The 12,004-nt window shown below is 57.6% G+C and overlaps 1 protein-coding gene across 5 annotated transcripts in view; it reads left to right on the top strand.

Moving 5' to 3' along the window:
• Positions 1-4,526, top strand: part of ZDHHC3 (zDHHC palmitoyltransferase 3) — a 57,981-nt gene extending 53,455 nt beyond the window's left edge. For all 5 annotated transcript variants that reach the window (XM_051851682.3, XM_008260501.5, XM_089306436.1 and 2 more), the window contains one exon: positions 2,759-4,526. In XM_051851682.3, the coding sequence (XP_051707642.1) occupies positions 2,759-3,025 (267 nt within the window). In that variant the 3' untranslated portion in view covers positions 3,026-4,526. The remainder of the gene's footprint in view (positions 1-2,758) is intronic.
• The last annotated feature ends 7,478 nt before the right edge of the window (positions 4,527-12,004 follow it).

Here is a 12,004-nt window from a genome sequence, read left to right as displayed (position 1 = left end):
CTGACGAATGCCCCCTCCCTCGTTCTCAGCCCCAAGTGGACCCTGCTGCTCTGCAAGCTTCAAGCTGCAGAGCTCGGCTTCGGGACAGCTCGAGACCCACACAGCACTCAGCATCGAGTCCTGGCAGGGGAGTCCTTGGGTCTTCGCATGCGTCAGCCATTTGAAATTTCTTTCCAAACTCAAGGTCGACACCCTGCAGGCATTTGCTCAGTTAACTTTGTGGACAGACCAGCTTCTGTCCGGAAGTCTTTTCAGAGGTGGCTGTCGAGGTCACGTGTGGAACCAGTGATCCTGTGGGCTCTTGGCTTTTCTCCCCACTGGAGGTCGGCGTGGGCCGAGTAGGGCCTTGTGGTGGTAGAACGTGTTGGGCAGAAAGGCAACAGCAGTCCTGAGGCAGAACCCGCGGATGGTGAGCTTTGGTCCCCGCCGTGGCCTCTGAGAACCTCAATTTCCCCACCCACTAAGGGGCAGTACCAGTGCCGCCGCCGCTGCCTCCTAGGGTGGCTTACGGACGCAGCCAGTTGGTCGTTTGTGAGTGTCTGCCGTGTAACCAAGTTAAAGTATCTGTTGACAGGATCCCAAAGCAAGCCACCTCTGTTGGCCGCTGCCGCCTCCTCTCAGGGAGGACTGGCACCGCCACTGGCAGGGAGCAGCTCGGCCCCGTGCTCTTGCCCCCCTTGGAGACGAAGTAACAACTCAGTGAAAACGTGGCGCGTAGGGGGAATTCACAGAAATAAACAGAAAATCCCATGGCCAAAGTTAAACTCAAGGTTCCAAGATGACATCACACACACCTTTGTGCCCTTGACACCAGACAGGTGTTCCAATGTCACTAAAACCATTAAGACCAGTTTGTGTAGCTGCATAGAGTTCTGCCTCATAGAACTGCCTACGTGGCCATCATTATGGGATATTCTACTTGCTTCCTGCTTGTCATTATTATAATTGTGTTACAGCTTATATTGCATGAATCTTGGGGTCTCAGATCATTGTCTTTCAACTTTTCATTGTGAAATGTAATTTCAGAATTACAAAAAAGTGGCAAAAATAGGAGAGAGTACCCATAAGCCCTTCTGTCAGCCTTGCCAAAGGTAAACCTTTTATACAACCGTAATGCACACGTCAGACCCTGGAACTGTACTGCTGTGATACCACTCGTAACCCGTCTGATTCCAGCTCCTCCAGCTGTCCTTTTCTCTTCCAGGTTTGGCCCTGCGACTCTGATTTCTGACACTTCCTCAGTCTTTGTTTTTGACCTTGTCTTTTCTTAAAAAATGAGGTGAAACTCATAAAATTCACCATTCCAAAGCATGCGACTCAGCGGCATTTACCGCATTCGCAGGGTTGTGCCCCCGCACTCCTGTCAGATTCCGGAGCGTGGCTTTTATCTGAGTCGGACGATTTTGGTGACAAGAGGCCAGAGACTGTGTAGAAAGGCCTGGAGTTTGTGTTTGTCGGAAATTTGGTGTTGATTGTATTGGGGACGCGCGTAGGGGCAAGAGCACCACGGATGCAGGTGTCCAGAGGCGCAGGAGGCTGATGTGCCTCCTTAAGGCCACGCTCACTGCGCTGTTGGGTCAAGATGGGGTTTCTAAACTGCCCTACCACTGTGTTGCTGTTTTCCAAAGTCCAGGAATTTATACCTCAGGGGTGGCATGGGAAGAAGGGTGAAGAACAGGGCGAGGTGCTGGGAGCGGCCTGCGCGCGTGCCTCCCTTGCTCTGCACAGCAGGAAGTCTCAGCCCAGTGATGTCCGGAAGACGAAACCTAGAGCTCAGACTTTTTGTTTTTTAAAGGTTGATTTATTTGAAAAGTACAGTTAGAGACAGGACAGAGTCTGCCGTTCGCAGTTAACTTCCCCAGATGGCCGCAGCTCGGCCAAACCAGGAGCTGCATGTGGGTCTCTCCCATGGCTGCAGGGGCCCACATCCCTGGCCCCTCTTCCGCTAGTTTCTCAGGCCCAGTAGCTGCAAGCTGGATCACTAGTGGAGCAGTGGGGTCTTGAACCTGTGCCCACATGGGATGCTGGTGTTATAGGCAGCAAGTTAACCTGCTGTGGCACAGCGCCAACCCCTGAAACAAATCTGTACGCGGTGGTCTTGAAGCATGTCAGGCAGGCTGTGGCACTCCTGTCTAGTGAAGCCACAGCAAACACTCTACTGGCAGAAGAGAGAAGAGAAAGCAGGGACCCCACAGAAGGAAGGGGTAGGGGCCGAGAGAGCTGGCCTAGTTGCGTCATTAACTCCTTGGGGCTTCCCTACCCCATTCCCTCTTTCCGGGGCCCAATGGCCGAGCTGCAGCCGACAGCAGAGGCAGGTGAGTGGGCAGCCCAGTGAGGCTGCAGGGGTCTTGCATCGCAGTCCTCAGTGGCCATTGCATGTTAGCACTAGAGGGGGCTGCACCTGCTCCTTCCCCTTGCATGCCGTATCCTGCTCACCTCTCAACCTGCTGTCCCTCATGCTCAGCTTGCTGCTCCTCCCAAGGGGGAGCAGACGCCTTTGGGAGTACGTGCAGTGGCCGAGCAGCCCATGCCTGGACAGTCCTAGGTTGTGACTGCCGGTTTTCCTGCCCACGTAGCAGACCAGCCTCTGCCCTGAAAGCTAGATCTGCGCCTGGGGAAGGAGGGGAGTGGGAGCCAGGCCGGTGCCCTGTGCAGGCCCTGCTTGCTGCCCTCCATTGCTGCTGCCCCCCGCCCCGACCGGCCCCAGCCATGCACAGCCCGCAGCCTCCCTGACCGCTTCTTCCCCTCCTGCCTCCAGGGCATCGAGCGCCTGAAACGGAAGGGTCAGCCCCGGGCGCACAGGCGCAGCTGGAAGGCCGTCAAGGAGACCTTCGGTGGGGACTTCTCCCTGAACTGGTTCAACCCCTTCTCCACGCCGTGCCAGCCCAAGACCCCCAGCGACAAGGACTTGGTGCGGCAGGGGCCGTCCCTATCAGACATCGACATCACCGACACGACGACAACGACGGCGGAGCCCTCGGAGGAGACGAAGGAAGAGGACTCTCTGGAGGTGATAGACGAATAGAGGTGGCCGCGGAGAGCCCGACACTGACCGCCCGGCCTTCATTCGCGGGCGTGCTGCCTCCCTCCGACTGCGCACGCTCCTTCACCACCCCTGGGACCCCTTTCCCCCTCCCTCTCTGTGTTGATGCAGCTGGGGGGGAGGGGTGCTGTCCCCAGGCGGGGGCTGCCTGTCCTCTTCGGAGGAGGCTGGCGTCTGGGCTCCTTGCTTTAGAGAGCACAGGCCCTGATGTCACCATAGCTTTAGGGGCCTGGGGTAGGACCCAGGTGGCGGGAGAGGTCAGCAGACATCCCAGCTCATCCCTAGAATGGGCGTAATGGAAAAAGGCTCAGCTGTTGAGGCAGGATCCCTGGGTACACACGGACCCAAGCCTGTGTGTGTGACCATCCCCTAGATGCTAGAACCTGCCCCGAACAGACAAGCTTGGAGCGAGCCTGCCTGGCAGCCAGGGCTGGGCCAGGGACCCAAGTACTGGTGCCCTCGCCTGCTGCCTCCCAGCGGGCAGCTCAGCCTCTGACAGAAACCTCTCCCCCTCGTCTTTCTGCCACGGTGGACGAGAGCCGTGGTGCACAGCTTCGGCACACAGGGAGACCTTGTCACCCTCAGGCCTGAGGCACACCTCAGAGTCTGAACCGGGGTTCTTGTGCTCTGACCCCAGTCCCGTGGTCACCGCAGCAGCACAGAGTCCATGAAATGGAGTCCCTGTGCCCCTCGCTCGGCCTCTGCTCCTCTCTGGGGCCACTGCCCTAGCTGGCACTGACCCACAGCGAGGGCCGAGTCCCACCCCGAGGGGCCTGTGGTCAGCATTTGGAGGTCGGCCCGAGGGCACCGAGAAAGGGAAGCCACTGCGTGTACCTCGTGGTTGGCATCCTGGGGTGCTCCATGAAGGGAGTGATCCGTTGGAGACCCCAAGTCTTCTGCAGACCCGGCTGCTGGGTGCTGTCAGCTTTAGTCCTCGTGAGTCCGCCCTCAGGCCCAGGCCTGCACCCTACCTGCTGTGGAACAGAGCCGTGCTCTGGCCAGGGGGGCCAGCTGTTGTCCCTCTGGAGGCTTGTGGACCAAAGAGACCCCAGGCTGAGGAGGAGGAGGAGGACAGCCAGCCAGCGCCCAGGAGCCCCAGACAGAAGCAGCAGTTAGAACGAAGGGAGAAGGCTCGCTGGTCCCTGCAGCCTGTGCCTGAGGTCAGGGGTGTGTGAGAAGTGCCAGAATGCAGCCGTCAGCCGTTCCCTCCGCAGGCGGTGACCCGGAGGCCTGGGGCAAGGCCCCACCCTCCCCTCCGTGCTGACCCCGGCCACGTGGAGCCTGCCTGGGAGCTGCTCGCCAGAGCCACCCCTGGCTTAGGCAACGCAGTACCTTTTCTCCAGGGTGTGTTTGTGCTTAGCCCCAAACAGAGCAGTGCAGCTCATGTCACAATGTGCCCGGGTCTTACAGGGAAGACGGAGGTGCACACCTGGCCTCTCTCTTTGAATAAAAGGCCCTGTTCCGTGGCTGTGGCTGTACATTACACCCAAGTCACCTTTCTACTTCCACGCGAGGTTTGCCACCGGCTGCATGCAGTGGGAGGTGGGGCCTTTGAGAGGGGGCCATTGTGCTGAGGAAAGAACACGACCCCTCCCTGGGGCGCTCAGAGGATGCGACGGGAAGACAGCACGGTTGGCCGGCATAGAGAAGAGTGCTTCGGGACTGCGCCGGCCGCGGGACATCGCAGTTCAGTTGAAAGCAGGTGCGTCCCTGGGCGACGCTGAAGAGGGCAGGACCAGCAAAGGGTCTGTGAGCAGAAGGGCCGGCCCCAGCTCTCACCCTGCCTGCTGTGTAGAAGGTGATGGAGGCAGTGGAGTCCCACCCCCCAACATGCCAAGGTCAGCCGGAAGTGTCCAAGGACAGGCCCCTGTGCGGGCTGCGCCAGTTCGTCATCACGTGTGCCTTCAGCTACTCTCTTCACTGGGTGGGAGCTGGATGCGTTCCCAAGACTGCACCGTCCTGGGGAATTCGAAGGCACACGGTCCCACAGTCACCCAAGGGTGCCCTGGGGAGATGGAGGAGAGTGGCCCCACCCCTGGGCATAGCACGGAGGACTCCGCCCTGTGGCCGCAGGATGGCTGACCCAGCCTTTGCCCAGACCCTCCTGGGAGTCCCGGCCCGGCTGACAGCTGGTGTTGCGCCATACATGTTAGCAACTGCTTTCTGGTGAAACCACACTGCAGGGCTGGGCCAGCCCCTCCCTGCCCACAGTGGGCAGCTTGTAGAAACAGGGGAGCGGAGGCTCCACCCCTGGCAGCTGGCATGAGAGGTAAGGGCAGAAGGGAATTAAAAGTGGCCGTTTCCACGGGACACGCAGAGCCCTGGGAGCCTGCCCCGAGCGCAGCGTTAGAGTTTGGATGGACAGCAGAGCCAGAGCAAGCATCTGCCTGCAGACCAGCCAACAGGTGGAAACCCCAGGAAGGAAAAATACAAATCCGAAGTTGTACTGTGCCTTGAAACTTAGCCAACTAGGGATGTGTGCGGCCCACGTCTAGAAGGGCACAAAGATGGCCCAAGCCACTGGTAGATGGCCCTCGTGCCTCCCCGGAACCCCATTTTCCCACAGATAAATTCAGTGCAGTGCCAACCTAAATTCCAACTTTATAAGATTATTTAAAGGGCAGTTACCCTCCATCTACTGGTTCACTCCTCAAATGGCCACAAGCTCAGGCTGCGTCAGGCTGAAGCCAGGAGCTGCTTCTGGGTCTCCCACGTGGGTGCAAGGGACCCAAGCACGTGGGCCGTCTTCCGCTGCTTTCCCAGGCCCAGCAGAGAGCTGGTTGTAAAGGGGCGCCTCTCAGGGATGCTGACGCTGCAGGCGGCGGTGTTACTCACGAAGCCACGGTGCCAACCGAACAGATTTTAAACGACAGGACAGTAGAATTATACAAGGTGTGTGCGGGCTGGGTTAAATCACACAGTGCCAGTTCAAGGCCCAGCTACTCGTCCAAATCGAGCTCTTGGTACTGCTGATGGTCCAAGTGCTTGGTCCCCTGCTGTCCACGTAAGGGGAGGAGGAGTTCCCAGCTCCTGACTTCGGCCTGGCCCAGCCTTGGCCGATGCAGCCACTTAGGGAGTACACAAGAGGTTGGAAGATCTCTCTCCCCCTCTGTCTCTGCCTTTCAAAATGAATACTCTTAGCCACGCCCCTCAATTTTTTTTTTAAGACAGCTCTGCCCTCTGGTGGTTGACTGTGCAAATAGCTACAGCAGCCAAGGCTGGAACAGGCCAAAGCCAGGAGCCCGGAACTCCATCCACATCACCCGTCTCTTCTGCTCTCCCAGGTGCACTAGCAGGGAGCTGGATCAGAAGTGGGACAGGTAGGACTGGAACTGGCATGCACAGGGGAGACTGCATCAGAGGCAGCAGCTTAACCCGCTGTACCACATGCCAATAAATACTCTAAAAAATTTAAAGGTCTGGACAAGGAAAGTGAAAACAGAGGGACATGAACCTACTGCATATCAATGTGTCCTACAGAACTCCACTTAGACATCGTCATTGCAGTAGAAGACAAATAGCCAATTACAGAGTCTGAAGACTCAGGAAAATTAACAGTACAATAAGGGAGAACGGTGTCCGGCACAGTGGTGCAGATGCCATTTGGACGACTGCTGGGACTCGGTGGGTTGAGCCAGTGTTTGGGACACCTGCAGCGCCCATCAGAGTGCCGAGTTCCAGCTGCTGCTTCTGATGCAGCTGCCTGCGAGTGCACCTGGGAGGCAACAGGTAAGGGTCCCAATACTTGGGTGCCTGACCTCCTGGTGGGAGGCCTAGCTGGATGGAGTTCTGGTCAGCCCTGGCGGATGCAGACATTGGAGAACTGTACCAGCAGATGGAAGAGGTCTGTCCCTCTGCTCGTCAGATCTTCAGCAGATGGCACTCGGGACGACTGCTTGTCATTAATGCTGGGTTTGAATCCTTCATTCTGCCTCTGGTTAAGGCCCCAGGAGGCACCAGATTTCGACTCAAGGGTCTGGGTCTCTGCGGCCCACATGTGAGGCCATGAATGAAGTCCCTGCTACTCATCTGGGCGATGCCCTGCCCCAGCTGCTGCAGACCTCGGGGTTGTGACCCAACAGATCTTTTTTTTTTTTTTTTTTTTTTTTTTTTTTTTTGACAGGCAGAGTGGACAGAGAGACAGAGAGAAAGGTCTTCCTTTTGCCGTTGGTTCACCCTCCAATGGCCGCCGCGGCTGGCGCGCTGCGGCCGGTGCACCCCGCCGATCCGATGGCAGGAGCCAGGAGCCAGGTGCTTTTCCTGGTCTCCCATGGGATGCAGGGCCCAAGCACCTGGGCCATCCTCCACTGCACTCCCTGGCCACAGCAGAGAGCTGGCCTGGAAGAGGGGCAACCGGGACAGAATCCGGTGCCCCGACCGGGACTAGAACCCGGTGTGCCGGCGCCGCAAGGCGGAGGATTAGCCTAGTGAGCTGCGGCGCCGGCCCAGATCTTTAATCTCAACTGAAAGGCAGAGGAACAGAAAATATTACAACACAATCATTGGGGTGGGTACCGTGGCACAGAATTCAGCCACAGCGTGGAGACCTGCACCCCATAATAGTGCACAGGATAGAGCCCTACCTCTGCTTCCAGTCCCGCTTCCTGCTGATGCACCCAGGAGGTAGCAGGGGATGGCCCCAGTGCTTAGGTTTCTGCCACCCACTCGGCCCACTGAGGAGGAGTTCCCGGCTCCAGTCTTCAGCCTGTTTTTTGGTGAATATCTGGGGAGTTCATCAGTGTGGATGAACAATTCCCCTGCAATCCCTGTCTCTCTACCTTTTAGATAAACACACAGGACCCATGCAGTGGCTCAGCAGGTTAAAACCCCAGGCTGCAATGCTGGCATCTCCTAAGGACACCAGTTCGAGTCCCGGCTGCTCCACTTCCGATCCAGCTCTCTGCTATGGTCTGGAAAGGCAGTAGAAGGTGGCCCAAGTCCTTGGGCCCCTGCACCCATGTGGGAGACCCGGAGGAAGCTCCTGGCTCCAGATCAGCTGAGCTGTGGCCATTGCTGCCATCTGGAGAGTGAACCAGCAAATAGAAGACCTTGCTCTCTCAAATCTTGAAAAAAAGTTAACATATAATACTCACTGAAATATGTATGTGCTGTAAAAACTACAAAAGTAATAGATTGACACAGTGGGAATTCTCTGTCTATACCCCATATATTTCATTCCAGATAAATACCAGTTGCATAAATAAGGCCAGAAATTCTAAAAAAAGCAGACTATGTCTGAATCCTTGGGGTGACCTGAACCTTAGTACATACAAAGGAAAACTTGACCAGTTTATTTACATTGAAATTTAAAAATTCTAATGGTAAGGGCCGGCGCCGCGGCTCACTAGGCTAATCCTCCGCCTAGCGGCGCCGGCACACCGGGTTTCTATCCCGGTTGCCCCTCTTCCTGTCCAGCTCTCTGCTGTGGCCCAGGAGTGCAGTGGAGGATGGCCCAGGTGCTTGGGCCCTGCACCCCATGGGAGACCAGGAAAAGCTCCTGGCTCCTGCCATCGGATCAGCGCAGTGCGCCGGCCGCAGCACGCCAGCCGCGGCGGCCATTGGAGGGTGAACCAACGGCAAAGGAAGACCTTTCTCTCTGTCTCTCTCTCTCACTGTCCACTCTGCCTGTCAAAAAATAAAAGTAAAAAAAAAAAAAAATTCTAATGGTAAAAGATGCTTTAGTATTTAAAATGCAGACTGTGATGCCCAGTTTGCAACCTCTAAACAAAATGAGACTAATAATAGTAAAATAAAAATCTGCACCACAATAGAGTTACAGACAGTGAGAGAGACAGAAAGGTCTTCCTGCCGTTGGTTCACTCCTCAAATAGCCACAATGGCCAGTGCTGCACCAATCCGGAGCCAGGTGCTTCTCCTGGTCTCCCACGTGGGTGCAGGGGCCCAAGCACTTGGGCCATTCTCCACTGCCCTCCTGGGCCACAGCAGAGAGCTGGACTGGAAGAGGAGCAGCCGGGAAAGAATCCGGCGCCCATATGGGATGCTGGCACCACGGGCGGAGGACTAACCAAGTGAGCCACAGCGCCAGCCCATGGTGCAGATTTTAAAACCTTGCCTTGGAAGGCCAGCATCCTCTGGCCGCCGATTCGAGTCCCCACTGCTCCCCTTCCAATCCAGCTCTTTTCGATGGCCTGGGAAAGCAGTAAAAGATGCCCAAGTCAGGAAAGCTGTTAGAGCCTCACCCTGGAAGACTGGCACCTGCTATGGGCTCCGGTTCGAGTCCCGGCTGCTCCACTTCCAGCCCCGCTCTCTGCTGTCAAGGGGAAAGCAGTAGAAGACGGCCCAAGTCCTGGGGCCCTGGCTCCTGTGCTGAAACCCGAGGAGATGAACTCTAACACTTGCAGCTACTTGGGGAGTCAAACAGTGGATGAAGACGTCTCTCGGGCTCTACCTCTCTGAGTAACTGTCTTTTAAATAAGTTTTTTTAAAAGACTCAGTAGAAAAGCAAAAGATAGCAATGTGCAGTTCCCAGAGGATCAATAGTCCAGAAAAATACTCAGTCTCACGAAGGATCAGAGATGCACATTAAAACACGATTATGGGGGAAAAGCCACCACCCGCAGTGCCAGCAGCCCATATGGGTGCCGGTTCGCGTCCCGCCTTCTCTGCTTCTGACCCAGCTCTCTGCTGTGGCCTGGGAAAGCAGTGGAAGATGGCCCAAACCCGTGGGCCCCTGCACCCACGTGGGAGACCTGGAAGAAGCTTCTGGCTGTTGTGGCCATTTGAGGAGTCAATCAGCAGACGGAAAACCTCTTTCTCTCTGCCTCTCTGCAACTGCCTTCAAATAAATAAATCCTTAAAAAAAAGACATCATTCCATTGATGAGAATCACAAACATTCGTTAGTGGAGCAGTCCGTGCAGTCGTCCTGGCAGCAGTGTGGCACAAGCGCTGTCCCTGCATTCACTGTAACCCCAGAGCGGCAATTCCAGTCTGACCGTGCGTGTGTGCGCGTGTGCGCGGGCCCGGCCGTACATTCCTGCTGCTAACAGCAGCCCCGAGCTTTCCAGAGACCGCAACGTTTGTCAGAAGGGCTCCAGGGCGCAGTTCCTACAGCCTCACGTTCTGCGCTGCCCTGACCCAGCCTGTGGCTCAGACACCCCCTCCAGCAGGAAGCTGGGGTGCAAGCAGCCCTGCCCCAGCTCCAGGGTTTAAGACCTGCATGTGCTCCCCACTGCGCAAGACCCAAAACACCACATCGCTGCACGGGGCGCAGCCCTCCCTCCACCGCCTCCCCACACATAATCCCCCTCCCAGAGCTCGCGTTGGCTACTTCACAGTTCAGGCCTCAGCTCAGGTTCCAACTGCTGCCCAAATTCGTTGCTCCCCCAACACAGTCCCCACGGGCAACACTGATGAGCTAATTCAGACACAGGGACTCCCAAAGGGCTCAAGGATCAGGGCCCACCCCAGTCCAAGGCCAAGCTCCCGCCAGAGGCCGTTCCTGGCCTGCAGAGAGCTCAGGGTAGTGGGGACCCAGGGACCCGTCACAATTTTCTCCTTGGATTCCCCAGTTTCCCCGAGGGAGAAACCTCTGGCGCCCGGCACATGGTGGAATAAAGCCGGGGCTGGGGCTGTGGTTAAGAGAAGGGCAGGTCAGAGACTGCCCGGGAGCCCTTGCTGATCGCCCCTGAGGAGAGCATCCAGGAAGCACGTGGTTAGGTGCGCGCGGGCTGATCTGGGCCAGTGCGAGAACAGCCCATCCGACCGCTGATGCCTGTGCATCTCAGCTCTGCCCCAGGCACACATGGCCCCTTCACAGGCCGGGGCATCTGGGAGAAAATCTGACGTCACCAAATGCATTTAACGGCCCTTCCAGCCCCTGTCCTCTGCGACTCTGGCAGCCCCCAGGCTCCTGGTCCAGGGTGCTTGTTGGCCCATGTTTCTCTCCTACCTGGTTTCCTTGGGACCACCGAGAGGCAGGCGCTCAGTAAAAGTTTACAGGTGACAGGGAGGAGAAAGGCTCTGCTGGCGGGGATGCTGGTCTCTCCTGGTGCCCAAGGCCTCGGCCGCACCCGATTCAGGTGCCTTCTTGGCCGTGGAGATGCTGACATTCTGTGGGGCAGTGGTCAGCACCCCAGGAGCCCCGCGCAGGTCCCACCTCCCTCGGACTCACGGCAACTGAGCCTTCCTGAGCCCTGCAGGGGCTTCCGCTAAGGGAAGCCGCAGCCTAGGGGTCGCAGAGCAAAGAGAGCTCCCTGCAGACTGGGGAGGGTTGAGAACAAGGCCAATGCAGGAGCAGAGGGAGTGTAGTTTTTTGCAACAAAGTTCCAAAAGGGGAAGCAAAGCAGAGAGGAGGAGAGGGGAGAGCCGGCCGGCCAGCCAGCCATTTCAGGGAACCGGGAGCAGCATGGTTGGCAGAGGGCGAGGGGACCAGCATCTCCTGTGGTGGACACTGGGGAACCCAGGGGGCGGGGCCGAGCGAGCCAGCAGGTGGAGTGCAGCGCCTCCACCAGGACATTGTGAAGAGAAGCGCACTCGTGCCTGCCCTCCCCCAGTCTCAGAAGCCTACTGGAGGGAAGAGGCAGCCAAACAACCACAACTCCGGGGCGGGCAGCCAGGCGGGGGCCTGGGGCTCAGGCAATGAGGGCAAGCCCCGGGGACAGTCACGCTGGCTACAGGCAGGGAGGAGACCCCAGCCAGCCACTGTAGAACGAGCACCCCGACGTAGGTGAGGAGTGGTCAGCGAGCAGAGCCAGGGGCCATCTTGGGACAAAGGAAATGCATGGGCAGTACTTGTGGGCCCACTTCTTCACCTTCTGCCCACTCCACCCCAGATGCCCAGGGCTCACCTGCAGGGTGGTGCCTCTCCCCTTTCGGGATTGGCTACCCCGCCCCCTTGGGTGTGCCCAGGGCCAGCAGGTAGTGACTCACTGCAACCAAAAGCCAAGGAGGGCACCTGCTGCAGACCCCAGGTCCCCCACGCCCCCCACCACGCCAGACC

Source organism: Oryctolagus cuniculus, chromosome 10 (assembly GCF_051225735.1).
Source record: "Oryctolagus cuniculus isolate XC-2025 breed Fujian yellow rabbit chromosome 10, ASM5122573v1, whole genome shotgun sequence".
NCBI classification, from domain to species: domain Eukaryota; kingdom Metazoa; phylum Chordata; class Mammalia; order Lagomorpha; family Leporidae; genus Oryctolagus; species Oryctolagus cuniculus.
The sequence above is the reverse complement of the archived record's forward strand: the minus strand, read 5'-3'. Positions and strand labels throughout refer to the sequence as shown.